Here is a 21,422-nt window from a genome sequence, read left to right on the forward strand (position 1 = left end):
CCCTCAGTGGCCGTGTTCCAAACATGTATCCTCAAACACAACAGAGATTACTTGTTTGTTTTTAGATTTTTAGCTTAATTTGATATCTAAAACATTTGGGTTTTTTTGTTGCACGACGTGTGTATGTAGTATATACGACGTGTATATCGTATAATACTCGACAAAATGTGAAAGCTGTTAAAAAAATAAAACACTGATCTGTGATTGTGTACAGCGCGCGCGTCGACTGTTACCGCGAACGAGCTTTTAAAGACCCCGGTGCACGCGCCCGAGCTTGTTGCGAGGGGCGATCGAATCGGGACCGCGCGCGCAGGAAGGCTGATGATCATCACAGAGACTCGTCACGTCACGGATCCGCAGCGACCGATAGAGATGCTGAGGTGACAGGCAGAAGGAGAAAAGCGACGATCACGCTCACACATATTTCACCCTCCGCTCGTTTATTTCTAACCACCGCCGCCACCTTTTCTTTATGGACGGTTTGCTCGCTATGGGATTCCGCTCATTGTCGTTCCCGCCGCCTCCAAACGTAGAGGATTTTTTGTAACCACACCCGGCTCTTCTTTGGATCAAGGATTGGCAGCAAAAGACCCGAGGTAAGAGGATTCAGAAATCAAGAGGCCGTACTATGCTTCTCCCTCTCCGGTTTCGCCCCTTTTCTACCACCCCTAAACACCCAAATCGTTGTCGCGTGCCGCTGCATGCGTTGAGTTTGTTATTCTGCATGTTGTCAGAGTTTACAGTATAACCTCCCACACGCCAGGCAAGATGAGGTTGCGTGGCCTGTGTGGACGGCCAATGTGCGTGGACGCGCCTGAGTAAATCTGCTGTGGCAACCAACTCGCTATGCAACAGCTCTCCACAGCAAAGCCAGTCAGTCAATCAGTCAGCCAGTCCACTGCGGGGAGGTTGGTGGGTTGATTTCTGGAGACCAGCATGACAGCTGGCTTGACAAATGTGTTGGGACATTGCTGCAGCTTGCTACCTGTCACATCCCATTAAAAACAACTTACCCGAGGTTTGTGTTTTGGCTTTTGTTTTGCACAAATTGCTCTTAAAATGAAGGATTTGAGGCACTGTTCATTAAAGCAAGAAACCCAAACTGCTCTTTAGGTGAGTGCATTCTTGATGGCTTCAGTGGAGCCATTATGCCATATAAACACACACTCATCCTTTACTGTTTCTTCAGACTGGATCAGTTGCATCCATGCTGTGATTGAGTGTGGAGGGCCTCCCCATGCTGGCTCCTCTCCAGGGCTTGTCCTGCACAGTTGACCAGACAGTCTCCCTGTCTTGCTATACTGATCCAGGCCACACTCAGATTAGACAGAAAATTAAGCAGATGTTTGATTTTGAGTCAAGTTATTCTCACTCCAGTCATGTGTGTTGCACATGTACACATAGATTACTGCTTTTTGCCAATATTTACCAACAAAACATATCCGCAATTTAGTTTGAAATGGAGGAGCAGGAGAAATCCTCTGTGGGTGGGATCACTCATTGACGTGTCATGATTCTTTATGAAGCCGTAAAAACTTGCAGCTTTCCAGCAGACCAAAAGGACAGAGGCGAGACAAGCTGCAGTCAGCAAATGAAAATGGCACTGCACCATCGTCTCCGTGGAGATGCGGGGGTCAGTAAGTGTGATTCATGATGAGACGGGAGCAGGTTGTCACAGATTGGTTTAATTTTTGGTCCGAAGTCTCCTCCTGGGCTGTTTTTTTTGTAATTCATTGATGGTGGTTTGTATGGAGGAGGAGGAGGAAGAGCAGAGCCATATGAGGTGTGAGATTAGTCACAGCGGGAGGCAGCCTTCCTAGTGTGCATAAGTGTGTGTGCTTATGCAATGTGTGTACGAACATGTCTTAGAGTGATGTGTGTTGGCGAAGTGGCTTGTTATATGCAGTCTATGGGACTGACTGGCAGGTAGTGTCCCTGTGCTCCCTGCGACCCAGTATCTTTCCTGCTTTTCTGACACACCTGGGCTGTTCTTGAGGGATAAAAAAAAAAGGTACAAGATGGCTCAGACATCTCCAGACTCTTCACCTAAAAGTATAGGTTAGGTTGTAAAGGTTATGTTAGGTAGCAGAGAACTACCAAAACATCCATCCTTTCTTCTAGGCCTATATCTTCCACGCTTCTGTCAGACGCTTCTCACATTCACACTCTAAGCTGTAAAGGTTAAATGTCAGCCATCTCTGCCAAATTACTCACTCATCCTACTTTATTATTATGATTATAAAGAAAGAAATGTCTCATGCACGGTAGTTGTGATGTGATAGAACAAGTGATTCTCTCTACGAAAGAAGGCAAACACTAGAAGGTGGGGTGACCTTGCAGTCCTGACACTAGACTCACAGCAGAGGTTATTTAATCAGTGTTTACAGCGAGTCTCTCTCATCCCTCTGTGGTTCAAAGGGTTTTGTACATAATATCAAGAATTCCACTGGTGTTTTAACAAGACAGCTCTCACTTGGTTTCTGTGTGTATAAAAAGATTTGCAGATGCTACACATGAGGAGAATATACAGGGTTTATGTTGCCAGAAAGAGACTGTTATAGTTTGGTTCAGCTTTGGCCAGTATGGCTTTAAAGAAAGGCACAAAACATGGCCCAAAAGCTTAATTCAATACAACTGTTCCCTTTTGTTTCCTCTGGCGATGTCTGTCGGTCGCTCCACCACTTGGTCTGGTCCAGAGTGAAGTGTCTCAACAACTGTTTGATGGATTGCCCTGACATTTGGTACAACCCCCCCCCCCCCCACCCACCACGTTCCCCATAGGATGACCTGTAATAACTTTGGTGACCCCTGACTTTGTATCAAGTGCCATCAGGTCATAATTGTACTTTGGTTTATTTGCCAAAATACCTACAAAACTAATGATATCCCCCTCAGCCTCAACTGTACTTTCTGTTTCAGAATCAGAAAAGGATTTATTGCCAAGTAAGTAACAGTTAGAAGGAATTTACCTTGGTGGTTGGTACATACATAAACATATTAAGCATTAATATGAAATAAACAATAAATACAGAAACAAATATATACATGATAGCTGTTTAACACAAGAAAGAGGCTGAACGGTTTAGTGCGGGATGTGCAAAAATGTTTAGGAATGTGAAAAACGTTAACGTGCGAATTTGCAAATGATAGCACACTAACACGCTAAACAGTGTCCATGCCTCCATGGTAAACAAACATTACCTGCTAAACATCAGCATGTTAGCATTATTTTGTGCTAGTATGGCAATACATATTAACTACATACTAATAGAATACAGTTCAGAGGCTATTAGAATAATAATATGTCTTAACCCTCATGTTGTCCTCTGGTCAAATCTGACCCCTTTTATATCAGAAATATGGGTTTCTTTATTTCTTTATGTAGACAATACATAAACATATGTTCCTTTTGAGTATTACTCAAAATAGAAAATTAGGCATAATTTCATGTAAATGAGGTGCAGTGACCATAAATTCCAGAGAAGTGTAAAACGAGTAATAAGTTGGAATCAAGTTGGCTAAGAAGATATAAGCCAGACCTGGGGGAGACTTTACAGGCTACTTTATGCTTTATAAACAGGTGACAACACAAGGGTTAAGAAGAGATTTATAATCCTGAGACCTGACGTCCAGTAGTGTCGTCAGTGTGTTAGAGTCCACCCTACTGCTGACTCTCAACCCTGGGTCACATTTCATGCTTGTCATTTCAATGCTATCTAAGTCTAATCACGCTTTGCCCTCTTCCATCTTCCAACCTCATCCTGGTGCATGATGGGATTGATTGCCTCCTTGATGTGAGGATCATGCCCCGTAACCAAATAGTGTTTTGAAGGCTCGTTGCATAACAGTAGACGCCTGCACGCAGTGTGCAGAATTATGAATTTAAATGAGGTTTGCTTTTTTTGGTTTGAAGCCACACTGATGGAAGTTACCAGCGTGTGCTCTCCTGAGGAAAGCGTCTCTCTATAGATGTTGTATAATACAGGAGTGTATACACAGCTTTTCTCCATTTACTCCATTTAATTCTTGCTATACAGACAGCTTGCTTGTGCAACACGGTAATACATGTATTCATACAATCTGATAAGTCACCCTTTATAAAGGCTTTGCAAGTTGTCACTGATGGCTTTATTATGAACAATTTACTAATGTTTTGTAAATCAGTTATAAGCCATAAATAAGAACAACTTTTAGGTGTCCAGGTAGCAAAGAAACCCTCCAGCAGGACACTGTTTTAATCTCTTTAATTTATTCACATTTTGGAAAAACCTGCAAATGATGGTATTTACAACTTATCAACGTGTATAACTGCAGACTTGGTGGCTTCTTAGAGGATAGGAAGAAAGATTTTTCCCAATGTTGGCAACCCAAACATTGCTTATAGTAAATAAGTAAGTAAGTAAGTCAACTTTATTTATAAAGCGTCATTCAAAACCAAGGTTACAAGGTACTGTACTGGTCAACATTTATTAAAAATAGAAAGTTATAAAAGCGGGAGATAACAATATAAAAACAAACAAAAACAAAGTAATGATAATAATAAAAACTATAAACTAAATGGCACACAAAAGTGAACCACTTAAACAATAGAAAGCATCCAGAAAGGCACATTACAGGACAAAGTGCATACGAAACAGATGAGTTTTTAACAGCTTCTTAAAACCATCGACAGACTCTACATTTTTTATAACAAGGGAAAGACCCGAGGGTGGGAGCATCACCTTTGGTTTTAGGCCACCAGATCTCAGTGATCTCACCCTGGTTAGGGGACACAATAATTCAGAAATATAAAGTGGGGCCAATAACTACACTACCGGTCAAAAGTTTGGGGTCACTTAGAAATTTCTATTCCACTCCATTCCAGACAGAATACCAGCTGAGATCAGTTGCATTATGTGTTTACATAATTGCAAAAGGGTTCTCCAATATTTTGTCAGTTAGCCTTTTAAAATGATATCAGATTAGTAAACAGAATGTGCCTTTGGAACATTGGATGAATGGTTGCTGATAATGGGCAATGTAGATATTGCATTAAAGATCAGCCACCCACTCAGATCAGCTGGTATTCTGTCTGTAATGGAGTGGAATGGAAATTTCTAAGTGACCCCAAACATTTGACCGGTAGTGTATATATAACTGATTTATAAACTGTAAGTAAGTTATTCATAAACCATTAATAATTAAAAAAGCTCAGTAAGCCAACTTACAAACCTTTTATACGGGGGCATTAGCATAACTGACTAATTTACATCTGTGAATTTTGGGTTTCACAATCTGAAAAAAAGAAATCTAAAATCTGCCTGTACAGTGTAACCTCACTTAAAATAATTACAGTATATTATGATGAATTTTAGTTATTGTGATACACATTTCTATAGCCTTAAATTAGGCCTACAAGTACAACAAAATGCTATCTGAAGCAAATTAATACAACTTTATACAGTTCAATATGATGAACATCAATGTAACACAAAACATATGCTACTGTATGTGTGAGTGATAAGATATTGTTTTAGTTCAAAATAATGCTTTCTTTTTACCATGATGCAAACTGTGTCTGCCCTATTATGCAACCAGAGCTAATGCAAAATTAGGCAGATTAAACAGTCTCATTATATCTGACAAGTACTTTCTTTATAAGACCTGCTCCTTGGCTGTCATGCACGGAAGATAAATGGCTGGGAAAATGATACTAAGATGAAGCCTTTTTGTAATTTAAGATGCAGGACTTTTGTCTGCGAGTTGGTGGGGCGAGTTTGGCTAGAAAGACAGCTGCTGGCAGCAGGTGTGGCAGCTGCAGGGATGGCCGAGGATCAGAAAGCTCCAGCCATTAAGCCAGGGGTTTAACTTTGTCTCTCAACTGGGGAGACTTTTAAACCTTCACATATAGTTCAACCAGTCCTTTTTCATATTCAACTCTATGAAACATCCTTCTTAAACACCCAAGGACATTATCTCAAGATGATGAAGTTATCATTTTACTGCAGATTAGCCTAAATAACCAGAATTCAACTCATTTATTCCTCAGTTTCTGACAGTTGTGTGCCTCTTGGGCTTCCATAGGGTTCTCCATCAAGGCTCAAATGCCCGTCCCAGTCTGAGGCCGGCTGGTCGAGGGGGAAGCAGTGAGGACAGCGTTCCTGGTCCACAGACGGGATGAGTGGGGGAGTGGAGCAAGTTGACATCCTAAGCGTGCTCTCCCTGGTCAAGGAACGATGGAAAGTGGTAAGTGATGTGTTATTCAGAAACAATAGGCAGTGTGTTTGTCCAGCCCCATCACTGCCTGTCCCTGGCTCACCCTCTGACCCATCAACAACAACTGTTTGTTCATCAAACAATGCTTTCCGCTGCCTATGAGTCCTTCTTTCCTTTTACTCACCTGTGGCTTGGACAGTTTGGGGTCGTGTATCTCTCTGACCAGGTAGGGCTGCAGTATGGGAGATCCAAAAATAGACTGTAAAGCTATTTGTGGCAGTGCAGTGTGCTATAGGCAGCAGCAGCAGTGCTCCCTGAGGACCCACTGCTGTGCCAGCCTGGGTGCCATGTGAGGCTGTTATTCCTTACTGGCAGCCTGGCACCACTTCCTGTCTTCTACGGAGCAGAGTTACATAAGAATGCTGCAGCTTATCCCACGATTTTAGCTCCTAGTGCGACACAAGTGTGCATGGAGGACAGTGAAAGACACGTGGGAGAAATGAAAGCTCTACTAGTACTGAGAGGTGAGAGGGAAACGGTAAGACTGTTGGGGGAAATTTGAAAGAGTGAAATAAAGAAGAGAGCATTGGGAAATGAATCACATACTGTACTTCTTGGTGTCATATTTACTGAGAAAAGTCTGCAACCATTTTGCCCTGCTTTAGGCCTTTGTCAGTGCAAATGCTATCAGCACCAGGTACACGAAACTATTCACAAGTGAGCTAATTACCTAGTCACATTTATTCCTGTCAGAACTGAGAATCTTCTTTTCTACTTTCTCTTTTGTGACAGTAAAGTGAATATTTTGGGGTTTCGGACTATTAGTGGAACAAAACCCACGATGTGAATACGCGGGTTTTAATCTTTCACCACATTTCTGGCATTTTACAGACCGAACGATTTGTTGAGAATATAATTGTCAAAGTGAATCTGTAATGAAAATAATCTTATGTTGCAGCCCAACCAACCAAAAAAGGTAGTTTAATTAATAAATATTGATGTCACCGTTGAATATAGTCAAAGCCAAAGCAGTACCGTAGGATAAACATTACTGAGGTCATTTTGCAGTAGCCTCTTTTAACATTTCAATTTCAGCTGCATTCCCAATGAGAAACTGCAAGAATGTTTCTAGATTTCACACGTGCACAAACTCTTCACCCTTTAGAGGTAGGTCTGCCTAAATTATGACAAAAGGACTGTGTTTGACATGCAGTGCACTAAAAAAGACTCAACCAATAAAAATGTTTGCGTTGCCTGCATTTGACCAGCACCCAACTAAATTGTACTGCTTTACAGAGCACTTCTGATTTTCTCGGCTATTTTTGATTGTTTGATCTTTGTAATGAATTTGGACATAATGACTTTAAGGGTTTATTACACTGTTGGACTGCCTGCTTTGAAGGTTGGCACACACTATAAGGTTTTCAATTGAATAGTCTCCTGTGTTTTTTACTTGGATCACAACAGGCAGTTCTTTTTGAAAATGATTGACCACAATATCTGAAGTCCAAGTCTAATCTATCAGTATATTATGATATACCATTATTATATTATTAGTATTCTACATAGTGCCTACATACAGTAGTTTATAGTGCAGCAATTTAAGTTGTATATAAATATGATATTTTTGGTTTATTATAACTACAAACGATCCAAAAAAAACTTGAAATAAGTGTGGATGGTTAAAAATAAAGTTAGTTTTACAGTGCATGCATACATAATCACATAGGGCATCATACATATTACAGTGCCTAAATTAATGGCATCACATGCTTTTAATTTCCCTTCATGCCCACATTGCCATGGTGACAGTGTTGCCATCAAAGGAGACCATCTGTGCGCAGTGACCACAGGTTCGGTTCCGATCTGCGGCCCTTTGCTGCATGTCATTCCCCCTCTCTCTGCCCTTTTATGTCTAAGCTGTCCTATCCAATAAAGGCCTAAAATGCCCAACATTTTTTTTTTAATGTTTTATACACTCACTGTCCATGCACAGACTGTAAATCTGTTTTTTTTTTCTCCATATGAAGTTCTTATGCAGTATTTCATTGACTTCCTCTAGGTGAAGAAGATTGGGGGTGGCGGGTTTGGGGAGATCTACGAGGCAGTGGACCTGCTGACACGGGTCAGCGTGGCCCTGAAGGTGGAGTCTGCCCAGCAGCCCAAACAGGTGCTCAAGATGGAGGTCGCCGTGCTCAAGAAGCTCCAGGGTGAGTCGAAATGGATTCAGTGGATTTGGTTACATTTCTGTAATTGATTGATCCTCCCTGGCACCATGTGACCTATTGAAAACAGGACACTGGGCGTATCATTCTTATAAAAAAATAAAATAAAAAAAAAGGCAAATGCTTAAGAGAAGTGAAACATTGTCTGTCAATAATTTCTCCTGGATTGATAAAATAAATGTAAAAGAAGCAGAGCAATACAGGAAATGTCATGCAGGGATAACCTTTGTGCATCGATTAGCATAGTATAACAATCTACCTCTCTGAGACCAGATATGGATCATTTCAGCAGATAAATCATTCTACATTTCACATATGCGTTTTAATCGTGGTTTTAAAGGTAAAAAGATGACAGAAACCGCAGCGACAGAGTACTAGCTCGAGAGGAAGTATATGTTTGTGTGCCTGGACACTCCCATCGTCTCACAGCAGACACAGGAGGATCAACACAAGAAAGCTCCTTTAGGGGGGTTGTATAGTTTTACTCCTCTCTGTCTGTTTTTAATCTTATCTTTTTCCCTCACCTCTCCCTTCCTGCCTTTTGACCACTACGCCTTTTTCTCTCTCTCTCCCCTCTGAGAGTAAAATCAATGTGCTGAGATCATGTTTGCTGTCTAATAGCTGCGGCCTCAGGCATCATTGGTTTGTTGCTTCCTGAGGGAACCAGCATGTAACTTGAGACGGGCTGAACTCCAGCCCCAACCCCCCCAAACATTGCTGACCCGCCCAGCTGTAAAGAGTAAACATCGTCCCACGGCCTTATAAGAAGACCAATGGGTCACATCAAGATAATAATACCTTCTTTTGTTTTTGATTTGGATCCTTATTTTGATTTTATTTCATAAGAATCAGGTGAATCTTAAAAGTAGTGTTTTTAACATGGAGGTTTTGTTAGTTGTTAGTTTTGTTTCCATTTACTGTGTACTGAAGGGTTTGGGGTGTGGCTGCAGTTTAGCTGCCAATGCAGCGATGTCCTTTTGAGACCAGTCCAGAGCACAAGCACATTTGCTCACACGCACACATGTGCAGAAACACACAGTTCAGGCACATTAGTAGACCTGGTGTTGTGTGCTATAGCCTATAAATCAGCAGGGTAGTCATACAGGGACGCTGGTGATGGGTAGGCAGTGAGCTGTAGAGAGGCAAGGGCAAGGAAATATGAACGTGCACGTCATCATGATTCACACAGCAGCACGCCGCGTATTACCATCAAATGATGCAGCCGGCGTCAGGTGACTATTGAAGTGACCTCATCTTCTCCTCCAAAAGTATCCTGAAACCCGCTTCTCCTCCTTTATTTCTTAGGTAAAGACCACGTATGTCGCTTTGTGGGATGTGGCCGCAACGACCGCTTTAACTACGTGGTGATGGAGCTTCAGGTTGGTCTAAATGCAGAGGACTTGATGCCTCATAATAGCACTCACTTTTAACAGATTATTTTCGTGCCCAGTGTGACAAATCAAACTAATAAATTATTGCCAACAAATTTGATAAATGATTAATTGTTTAGGTCATTTAGTAAGAACAAATGCCAAACGTTTGCTGGTTCCAGTTTCTAAAATTAGGATTCCCTACATTCTCCGTTTTCATATAATTGGGAATGGAATATGTTTGGGGTTTAGACTGTTGGTCATTCAAATGTTTTTTTAGGATTTCAATTTTTATTGTAGATTTTCTACGACAAACCAAGACATAACAACATTGCTACACATTTGTGACAGGAGGGGCTGGGGGGAATTACAGTGTTTAAGCTATTTCATGCCTGTGTTTCCGTCTGACACGTGACCACGGGAACACATACATGGAGGTGGTTTGACATCAACACATACACACACACACACACATTGTTCAACGCAGATACATTCTTCTTTCTAAATCGAATATTCTTAAACGGAAAGGGATATGATGGAACCAAGACTGGAGTACTAGGTCCAGCGAAGACATTTTTATAATTATGAAGGGAGGAAGGTGGGTTGTGAGTCAAGGAATGACACCCATAAGCCGTTCCCACCCCCATCTGGTTATACCAATAAGGAAGCTGCTTTTTCCATTACTTATAAGGTTCGGTTCAGGAACTCCTCAAGCCAATAATACATGTCAAAAAATGAGAAATTTAAAAACACTACTTGGGGCTCTGAAAAATTGTGACTGGCATTTCTCACAATTTTCAGATCATTTTCAGACATTTCAGTGTGGGCACAAATAAACCAATACTTTATCTGAGCTTTAAATCTTTTGAAAGTGTGGTGTGGTTTTGATTTATACAACCATACCCACAGGAATGGTACGTTTTCGTGTACAGCACCGACTCCCGACCGCACCATGTGTTTAATTATAGATGATCGGTGCAGCTGAATTTTGTTTCGCTGTTGGCTTGTTTTCTGTCCACTCAACATGTTTGGCTGTCACTCGCCACTGTCAAAACATTTCAGCCAGTAAAACTTGTAATAGTGATTTTATTTTTATTCCAATTACTGTGTGTTGCTTCCAAAAGAGAACTAGATATATAAGTTTTAGTTTTTTATGACATGTGTGTCAAGATATATATATATATATTTTTTAAATCTTTTTATTGATTCCACAGAAAATGTTACAATAAACATAAAGGACTTATTTCCTTACGTTGTCACCCCAACCCCAGGTCCCACATAGACTTTTGCAAGTATAACAACAGTGGGAATTTGTGTACACACATATGTCTGTACATATAATGCAATAAGATGAATATATAGGACACATGTATGCACATATGTGCATATGTATACATTCAGGCACATATACAAAAGAAAGAAGAAATAAACACAAATAAATAAAATAAGAAAGCAAAGGAAAATGAAATGAAAAATCCCTTTCTTGTCTTTAAAGCACATAGACAATGGTACACCAATAGAGAATGCAAAGCAGTGGCACTATAGATCATATATCATTTAAATGATTTCAAGTATACTTAGGAAGAATCAGTGTTGCGCATGGCCTTCATCCTGTAGTGACCGTAATTTAGTAATGTAAATAATACTCCAAAAAAGGCATTTTCTGCACATGGAATCAACAGCTGCTGTGTTCTTAAAGGGAGATTTATCAGACTAACTGATCTGGTACGTGTGCTCTCTCAGGGTCGTAACCTGGCTGACCTGAGGAGGAGTATGACCCGGGGAACCTTCAGCATCAGCACCACCCTGCGTCTGGGACGGCAGATCCTGGAGGCCATTGAGAGCATCCACTCTGTCGGCTTCCTGCACCGTGACATCAAACCGGTGAGTCACAGTTAGCAGGGTGAAGCAGCGGACATTTTCTGGCTGGCTCTCATTTCATAACCTAGCTTCTACTGTATATATTCCCGACAGATGAGAATATTTTTATTTCTGCTGTCTGGGTAGTGTTTGTGAATCTTGCATTTTTTTTTTAATAACTGGCTGCTGGTATTGTTGCTGATTCAGTATATTGTTGCACTTACAGTAAGCTGGCTCACTGTGTGTGTTTGCTAAACGTCCAAAATATAGCTGAATGTAAACATCTTCTGTCATCTGAGCTGCTATATTTAATTATATTCTTCCATAGGAACACATTTATTTCCGCCAGGGCTACAAGAATATAAATATACATTATTACATAAATATTGCAGTGATTTCATTCTTCTTTTAACCATTGCCTCCTGTTTTTCTGCTTCAGTCCAATTTCGCAATGGGCCGCTTCCCAAGTACCTGTCGAACCTGCTACATGCTGGACTTTGGTTTAGCTCGTCAGTTCACCAACTCTTGCCAGGAAGTCCGACCTGTAAGAGCCCTCCTTTGTTACTCAGTATATACTGAGCTTAAAGCTACACTTATCATTATTAATGAATAATAGCCTAGTTTTGTTTTTGGTGTAATATGATGTGAGATGTCAAAATTGTTCTGCTTGTTGAGCTGTTCGCAACTGGAACAGATTAATGGAGGTTAGATGAAAATTCTTTTCAGTTTTTGTGTTGTGTTATTTGTAGCTGAACATCTTTAATTAAAATACATTTATATCAGCATTTATTGTTTGTTTCTGTATTTGTTTTTCAGCCCCGTCCAGTGGCAGGGTTCAGGGGAACAGTCCGCTATGCTTCTGTCAATGCGCACAAGAATAAGGTCAGTATTTGTCTTCCCTGTACTGCAGCTCATGTGCTGTCCCACGCGTGTTTATTCATGTGCTTTACACAACTTTCTCTTTTTTGTCACGAGTGGTCGATGATCAAATATAATTGATTAAGATGAACTCAACCCTGGTGTAATCCTGCAGGAGATGGGTCGTCACGATGATCTGTGGTCTCTCTTCTACATGCTGGTGGAGTTTCTGGTCGGTCAGTTGCCGTGGAGAAAGATCAAGGACAAAGTAAGTACAACCAGTAATCGCTGTCCTTCACGGGACCTAAACAGCCCTGTCCAGGTAGCTGTAAGTAATGAGATGTGACAGGTGTATGTATGTGTGTGTGTGTGTGTGTGTGTGTGTGTGTGTGTGTGTGTGTGTGTGTGTGTGTGTGTGTGTGTGTGTGTGTGTGTGTGTGTGTGTGTGTGTGTGTGTGTGTGTTTGTTCACTCCCAGGAACATGTGGGGAAGCTGAAGGATAGTTACGACCATCGTCTGATGCTCAAACACCTGCCGGCAGAGTTTGGTGTGTTCTTGGATCACATCTCCAGCCTCGACTACTTCACTAAGCCTGACTACCAGGTGACATATGGCTCTAATTTGGATTTACAGTATTAAAGAGTGTTGTCTGGTTACATAGAAGTGCAGCATGTTTCGGCAAGTGATGATATAGTTTGATATGTCAGTACAAGTGTGCAGTGCATGATCTAGAAAGGTATTCCCAAGTCCATATGTGTCATCTGCCTGTTGTTCGAAACCCTTTTTTTGTGGATTCCTGTGGAATCTCCCTGAATAAAAACTCACAGAAAAAAGATTAATAATGGATTTTTGTGTTGTTACAGCTGCTGATGTCAGTGTTTGACAACAGCATGAAGACCTACAATGTTGTGGAGAATGACCCTTATGACTGGGAGCGGACCTGCACTGATGGCACTTTGACAATCAGTGCCAGTGTCACAACACCGCAACACCACACCCGCCTCACTCCGGCACACATGGGGTACGTCAAACACTTTAAGTATTAGAATTAAATGTATGTAGTCATTTGTATTAAATACTGTAGATAACTATGGTTGACAATATCACACTTGCCTATGTCTTTTATAGCCTCAAACATGAAATGATGTTTGTACTCTTCCCCAGTATGGCGAATGCCTCCCTGATCCCTGGCGACCTGCTGAGGGAAAACACAGACGAGGTTCTGCAGGACGAGCAGCTCAGCGACGTGGAGAACAACCCCGCTCCGGAGCGCCTGCCGGGCTCTCCCCTCCACCCACACCGCAACCAGGAGGCTGATGTCTGGGAGGAGCTGGACCGCAATCGTAACCGCATCAGGACCGCAGTCTGGAAGGTAGACTGAGAATTGATACCTCAATTAAATTCCACCTGTCTTTTTTTTTTGTCAGTAATCAGTCACTAACAAAACCGACTGCTTTCCATAGGCGGAGGAGGAACACAGCAACAACCAGGGCAACCACGGACACCAGAGCCCCTATGCTGGGCCAAGCCTGGGTTCTCCAGTCAAACTGCACTCTGAGGTGGTGGCTTCAGACCGTGATGCCCCCCTGCTGAGGAAGCTACGCAACATTCACAGTTTTGAGCTGGAGAGGAGGCTTGGCCTAGAGTCCAAGCCCAGTCCGGAGTGCTTCCTGGAGGCCTGGTATGTTAATATCATGTATTTCCTAAATTTTCCTGAGGATAGAGCAGAGAGTAGATTGTTTGCAACTGTCTTGTGTCTGTACAGCTCAGGGAAGCAGCAGCTTAGCACCCAGCACCAGGAGAAGGAGGCTGACAGGGCTGCAATCATCCCAGTAACTCAGGGTCCAGCTGTACCTGGCGGGGAGCGTCCTGACAGGATCTGGCACTATGATGAGGAGTTCTTGTCTGGTGGTGGTTCTCCCAAGCCAGCATCCTGTGGATCTCTGGAGCAGGGAGAGGGGGCAGCCAGCTGCAGGGGCTTTGTGGCCCTCAATCTGAGCTCTGGGAGGCAGGACATTGATTCAAGGGAGTGGGTGATGGTGGATCCGCCCAGTGGCTCTCCAGGAGCCAAGGCTACCACCAGCCCCTCGGAGGAGGATGAGGAGCCAGAGGTGCTCCAGCCAGGGGATCAGTCTCCTGGATGGGAAAAGGGCAATCCAAGCCCTCACTCTGGCAAAGCTCAACAAGAAAGCATGGCTTCCTCCAAGGGAAGTGCAAAAGTGGACAAGTTGGAGCTTAGCGTGGGCCCTGGAGGGGCTCTGCCCCCCGTCACTCCAACCAGCCCAGCGGAAGCTCTGGCTGAGGGAGTTCTCACTCAGGTAAGCCATTTCATTTGAAGGCCATCTCACAACATGGCATACATGATACTGACTGTAGTCAGCATTTTACAAAGTTAAAAAGCTGTACAGAGTCAGAGTTCTAGCTTTAGAACGTCAACGCTAATACCATACAACAGTCAGAGTTCCACCAGCTGCATCTTGTTGTAGTTTGAAGCTAAATGTTACTGCTTTATGTTTTCTCGCTTATTTGCTTGTGTTTATTTGTTAGAATAAAAAGATATTTGTGTAACAAATGCAGAGCTTTTTATCAGATCACAGCATGGGGGGGGAAAGAGAGCTTATGGCTTTGAAATGCACTTTGATTTGCGTAAGATATGCATCATTTTATCTTATTTGCTGTTTGGTTGGTTTTATTTACTTCATAAATGAAATTCTTAATATGCTTCGGTTTGCTTAGTTTAAATAAATATACTTTGTTTTGCTTAGTTTGAATTACTTCTTTGCTCTTTTACTTTTTATAACTTTCAATCAGCCCACCGAAATCCTGCTCAAGCTACAAGTTCAACATAAACCGCAGTTTTTTTGCACTACAAGAGGAATAACTGTCCCCTCATTCTCTCTTACAACCAGAACAACTGCCTCCTAGTAAATAATGTACATGGCCTTCCCAAAATCGCCCTACCTAGCCTTTGTATTTCTTCCCTAGCCTAAGATCATCCACTTATTTCTAAAATCCTTTCGTCGCTTTACCCGTTCAAAACAACTCGACATCGTGCTCCCCTCCTGCTTGTCCTACCTCACAGCACTTCCACCATACCTCCTCCATCTTCTCACTTCCTCACTAGTCTCACAACCCCTCCTCTCTCCACCTCCCACTTCTCTCCTTCCCCTCTCTTAGCTCCCCACCTCTCCTCCATCCCTGCCTGAGGAGGTGGCAATCCGGACATCCAGCCCCATCCCTCTGCGCTCTCCCAGCCCTCACACACTCCTGACCACCTTGTCGGACCCGTTGCACCTGCGCCATCCGGCGAGCATGAGGCGCAGCCTGTCGGCCGACCAGCAGCAGCAGGAGCGCCCCTCCTCATCTTCCTCCTGCCACGCCTCCCTACCACTGCCACCAAACCCTGCCCTCGGCACCCGCTCACCCAGTCGCAGGAAACTGCCGGCCATCCCGGCGGGTGCTGCAAACGCCAAGTTTCCCTCTGTCATACGCATCACTCGTGCCCAGCTCCAGCAGGTGATGAGCCCATCACAATCTCGTAAAAAAAAAAAAAAAAACTCCATTGAGCTTCCTCTATGTTAGTAGCAATACACCGGCTGGCTGTCAACGTTTTTTTTTGTTCTTTCTTTTTTGTTTTGTTTAAGTTGCTTATTTTTTTTTTGGCTTCTTTGTTCAGTTGGCTTGCTTATTGTGTTGTTGTCAGGCAGCTCTCTCCAGAAACCATGGGGCATTGTGCAGGCCAGACAGAGCATGGGTCAGATGTGTCTGGATATGTGTCCTTGTGATCTGAATAGGGGTGTGTGTTTGTCTGATTGTGGCATGTGTGTTTGGAATGTCGAGTCATGACTTCAGGTTGCATGGTCTCTTTTGTTTCAGATCGTCTTTGTCCTCTCTATCTTTCTCTTTCTCTCTCTCTCCCTGTATTTGTTCCTCACCCTCTCTTCGCTGAAGCCCCCTGCGAAGTTGCGTGAACGTTTCCTGTCCTACTTGCTGGTTTAGTACTCACAGCTTGACTGACACTGCCATAGCACTTGTGTGTTTCGGTCTGATAATGGTAGCTATGGTACTGCATGCTGTTGCCAAACTAATCACCATTTATTACCCCATATTATAAAATTCTTCTCCTTTCACACATCTGCATCAGGCTCTTGCTACAGAACTACAGCACAACTCGACATGTTGTAGTCTATCAGCAACATGCCTTTGACAATTAGAATGTTATTCCCATTTTTAGTATGGTTAATTTTTTAAATAACACCTGTGTGTCTTTCTCCTTCCTCCCATGTCTCCACCTCCCCCTCCCCTCCAGTTGACAGCTCAGCGTCCCTCTGGGCTGTCCTCCCAGTTAGGATCGGACAGTGCTCCACAGTGCCTCCTGCTGGAGAGGCGTGGTGAAGCTGAAGCTGAGTCTCAGCAGGTCCAGGAGCACACAGAGGACATCAGCTCCCCCCAGGACAATGTGCCCACCCATCCAGGGACACCCACAGACCCCCTGGCTGAGATGCTGGTCAACGGAGACATCCACATCAAAGCTCAAAACCCTGTGCCAAACCGCGTGTCTTCCCCACGCTCCCCCCGTTCTCCACACACGCCTCCTTGGCGCTCGCCTTCCTCTCCATGCTCTCCTGGCTCTCCACGCTCTCCTGGCTCTCCACGCTCTCCACGCTCTCCTCGCAGCCCTGTGTTTGCCAATGGCCACCTCTCCCCTCCTGTTTACAGCCAAAGGGATTTAACTAATGGAATTTTCCCCAAGCTGAAAGACCCTGAAAATGATTCTGGCCCGACTCCCTGTGCCACAGAGCCTCAGCTAAGCGGGGAGGGGAGCAGAGCAGTAGACCATGCCCCAGATCAGACCAATGGACCAGCCTCCTCGTCCCCGGCTGCCCCTCGTAAGGACCCTAGCCGGAGGCAAAGTCGCATCCCAGTCCTGGAGCCCTCCAGCCTGCTGGAGCTCCCGCCTGCAGGGTCTGCTAAGGAGAAACTCCTGCAGAAGAAAGCTAACCACCAGGGCCCGGTCCCCTCTCCCACTGCCTCGCCGTCCCTCTCTGATAGGCGTGGCCCCATGGTGGCCTCCCTTGCTAGGGACCCGCTGTCCTCCACCTCTGACCGTTCTCAGGACGAGGACTCTCTTATGGGCTCCCGTTCTGACCGCCAGGGAGATGATGCTCCTTCCCTCTCCTCTTCATCCAGCCCTCTGTCCCGCAAGAGCAGGATCCCCCGTCCTGTTCATTCAGCTTCTTCCGCTGAGCAGCTGGCTGCCCAATTCCTGCCGCGCCCGCCCCCTGGAAAGCCACCTTGCCGCCCCACAGCGGAGGGCAGGTAATTTGTTGATCTGCATCTTTTGCTTTTCATGGATCCAAATTTTAATAGTTAACCAAACCATTATTGTTCTCAAACATTTCTGATGAAAAGCATGAAAGACAGCATTGAGATGTGAAAAAAACCAAATAAAAACCCATTACAACTTAATTCCCTTTGCTGATTGATTCTTGTGATTAAAGGAATCGTTGGATATTTTTTGCTTATTTATGGTTTTTTTGCAGATAGTGAAATAAAAAATAAAATATGATACAGCCAGCCAGCAGGTGATTAGCTTAGCTTAGCATAAAGACTGAAAGCAGGGGAAAACAGCTTACCTGGCTCTGTCCAAAGCTACAAATCCATCTACCAGCACCTCTACATTTTTATGAATTAACGCGTTGTCTTGTTTGTTTAATTTTAACGATGCTGGAACTTTTTCTTGGTTGGGCGCAGTGACTTTCTGGAGTCATTTATGCTATGCAGTCTTTATGCTAAAGCTAAGCTAACGACTGGCTGGCTTAATTTAGGAGACTGATACTGACCCTCTCATCTAGGTCTCAGTTTGATTTATCACTCTGTTTCCTGGTTTGCTTTGGAATATATGACTTGGCTGTTATTCATAACCTGCTCTGCTTTTTGTACCCATTCAGGCTAAGGCGTTACCGCATCCGAGCTGGCAGCAACAGTGACTCAGACCTCCTGACATGCCTTGCTCAGCTGATGCATGGTTCTCGTGGCTCCCCCCTTCACCATCGCTCCGCAGCCCAGCACGCGGGCTCCAGGATGGGCATCTGCAGCCTGACAAGCTCTCCGCACCACCACCGCAGCTCCAGCGCTTCCCCGCGCAGCTCTTCCTCCCTGCAGCGCTCCGTTAGCTCCTCGCCCTCCCGCCACGAGCACCGTGGCGGCGGGGGAGGGGGTTGCCTAGGCCGCAGCCGCTCGCCTCCAAGCTTCTCTGGCTCGCCGCCTCCCCGCCGCTTTTACACTCACCACCAGGAGACGTGCTGCAGCCGCCAAGCTCGCACGGTCCCCTTCCACCTGTCCAGGGGAAAAAGCTGTAGCCGAGAGGGCAAGTGCTCCAGCAAGCTGAGCAGATAGTTGCCCACCAGGTTGTGCTGCAATAGCAGAGGATGGGAAGATTCTTATTATGATAGGGTAGACCGCTGTCAGGATAAAAGCCTGAGTCTTCCTGTAAAAGTTTCCCTTTTTTCGCCATCAGTCTGAAACTTGTCTCGCTGTTTCCCACTGTTCTCTTCACTCCTTCGATTTGCACACAGGGTTTGACATTCATTTATGTGCCTAGCTTTAAAGGGGTACTCCAGCGATTTAGTATTGCACTTCCATAAAGTTGTTGGACTCAGGGCGTTTTCACACCTGAAAGTCTGAACCAAGGTCTGGACCAAGGTTCATGTTTTTGTTACATTGTATACATTTGATCCGGGAAGTTTCGGTTTCACACTGCAGTTATGCAAGCGCACTAAAGATCTATACGTGACAAAACTACGTCCTGCCGTCATCACATACGTGAATTGCGTCTCCAGATACTTATAATTGATTGGTCTGTAGACAGGCTTCCCCGTCCTCTCGTATCCTCTCTCTGTGTCGGAGTTTTTTTAACTGACTGCTGCTCTCCCCTACTGCCGCGGCTCTTTTTGTTTTGTTGTGATGTTGAGAAGCAAGACACGGGAACTTTCTTTCTGGAGCATTTATTCAGAGACAAACAGAAACCTACACTGTACATTTACTACCACTTAACAAATAAACTGCTGATGTATTCTCTGCTCTGATAGCCAACAGCTGTCCGCTCTGAGTGCATTCACCGTCACACACTCTCTCATGTAGCCTACACACTAAGCACCGAGCTATTCCTTAAAGGAGCTTCCCCGGTCTTGTAACACAAGGAGAGCCTGCCAGAGCTTCTTGTATTTGGTCCGAAAGTCCGAACCATGCAAAAAATGCTTCCACACTATAAACGAACCGGACCGTGGTTCAGTTTGGTTCAGACCGAGACCACCTCTTTTTATCGGACCAAAATTTGGTCTTTTGATCAGGACCCGTGGTCCGGGGGAGGTTTCACACCTGTAATTTTGGTTCAGATCAAACTGAAAAGTCCGAAAGTCCGGACCAAATGAGGTAGGTGTGAAAACGCCCTAAGAGACTTGAGATATAGAATGATCGAAATCTGTGCAGCAGAAGCTGAGATATCCGGACTTTTAGTCCTTTAAGCATGAAAAGTACTGATTTCCACATTTCCCACAATGCCACTCAATAGCATAAGTGCCCACGTTTTTCAAACCCCTCCGGTTTGTAATGCAGGCTTTCTGTTAAAAAGTCTCAGGCCTCACGGGCTGAATGTAGCTGAGTAAACTACAGTAAGTGTGTAAAATCTGTGGAGTGCCCCTTTATTAGAACTTATTAGATGTTGACATGTCAGGGTCCTCATTTTATTTATATTATCATGTTGTAGCGCAAAATAGTTTAGCTGCGAAAATGAAATGGTGATTTCCCAATGAAGGGAGTACTATAATATGTAAATCAATAGATAGTTGGGCCAGTGGGCACATAAATAAATCATATTCCTGTTTATTCATCTTCATGCCATGCATCCTGCACCACAGTATAATACAACTTATTTATCCCCAGTAATGATGCACTTGGATTATACTGATGGAATATCAGTAAAGCTAATCACAATTTACGTAAATATTGGCCTGGGGTTGACTCAGTTATCTCCTCTGCATTCGGAGATTGCTGGCAGGGTATACTATTTACTATATGTGAATGCATAAAGCCAGAATTTGTGTACAGTTGTATTTATTGAGATATTTATTTTGATGCTTAGCGATGCTTACGACTCCTACCCTCTTCTGTGTGATAGTGGATGTATGGTTTTGTGTCACTCGTATTAGTTTTAACTGTTTAAATCGAAGGGATTACTCCAAAGTGACCCTTTAATACAATCAATCATGTGAAGTGCGTGAGGACACACACCTTTTTGTGCCTACTGTGTTGCTAAGAGGGAATCAAAATATCACACTGATTACAGGTTAGAATTGTGGTAGTGTTAGTTGTTCAGTAGCAGTAGTATGCTTAAGCAACACAAGGTACATTACTGATGAGTAATGTTCAGACACAGATGTTTGTCTCAGCGTGTGCCTTGGCACTTTGGGCAGCTTGAGGATTCGCTTTGTTTGTAATTAGACAAAAAAGGAGCCAAAAACCTGTGCCAGCCGTTACAAGACGGCCCTTTTCACCAGTATTCTTTTAATGAAGAAAAGGTAGCAACACAAATGTTTGTAAATCAAACATAATTTGAGCAACAGTTTACTTAAGTAGCTATTATTTGTAATGACAAAAAGGAAGTATTTCAAGTAAAAACCAGTCTTAGCTGTCCTGTATGTGTGTGTATATATATATATATATATATATATATATATATATATATATATATATATATATATATATATATATCAGGTCAGTGAGATATAAAATGTGAATTTCAGACCTCAAAAACATTTTGTCACTTGCTAATAGAAATGGAGGCCATATGTACATATATTTCTCACACCAAAATGATGTTCTATGCTTCCATGTGCAAGAAAAATGTTCTTTG

General features: G+C 43.5%; 1 protein-coding gene across 3 annotated transcripts; it reads left to right on the top strand.

The window, feature by feature from the left end:
• The first annotated feature begins 336 nt into the window (after nt 1-336).
• ttbk2a (tau tubulin kinase 2a) lies at nt 337-19,981 on the top strand. 3 transcript variants are annotated; one of them, XM_078277981.1, is made up of 16 exons: nt 337-596; nt 6,064-6,225; nt 8,258-8,405; nt 9,726-9,799; nt 11,534-11,674; nt 12,090-12,194; nt 12,467-12,532; nt 12,684-12,776; nt 12,986-13,111; nt 13,372-13,529; nt 13,673-13,880; nt 13,972-14,189; nt 14,274-14,826; nt 15,686-16,024; nt 16,818-17,827; nt 18,460-19,981. In XM_078277981.1, exons 2-16 carry the CDS (start codon nt 6,157-6,159, stop codon nt 18,905-18,907), a joined length of 3,756 nt encoding a protein of 1,251 aa, XP_078134107.1. In that variant the 5' UTR covers nt 337-596; nt 6,064-6,156; the 3' UTR covers nt 18,908-19,981. The 3 variants fall into 3 exon arrangements, with proteins under 3 accessions (XP_078134107.1, XP_078134109.1, XP_078134108.1); XM_078277983.1 differs by lacking the exon at nt 15,686-16,024; XM_078277982.1 differs by lacking the exons at nt 337-596; nt 6,064-6,225 and having other exon boundaries at nt 8,318-8,405; nt 8,761-9,799.
• The last annotated feature ends 1,441 nt before the right edge of the window (nt 19,982-21,422 follow it).

This window comes from Sander vitreus, chromosome 20, assembly GCF_031162955.1.
Source record: "Sander vitreus isolate 19-12246 chromosome 20, sanVit1, whole genome shotgun sequence".
NCBI classification, from domain to species: Eukaryota; Metazoa; Chordata; class Actinopteri; order Perciformes; family Percidae; genus Sander; species Sander vitreus.

Bases quoted from the DNA above. Each gene is read 5' to 3' on its own strand.
- ttbk2a (XM_078277981.1), top strand. From the start codon at position 6,157: ATGAGTGGGGGAGTGGAGCAAGTTGACATCCTAAGCGTGCTCTCCCTG. The intron at 6,226-8,257 runs GTAAGTGATGTG...GACTTCCTCTAG, and splicing joins TCAAGGAACGATGGAAAGTG to GTGAAGAAGATTGGGGGTGG. The intron at 11,675-12,089 runs GTGAGTCACAGT...TTTCTGCTTCAG, and splicing joins TGCACCGTGACATCAAACCG to TCCAATTTCGCAATGGGCCG.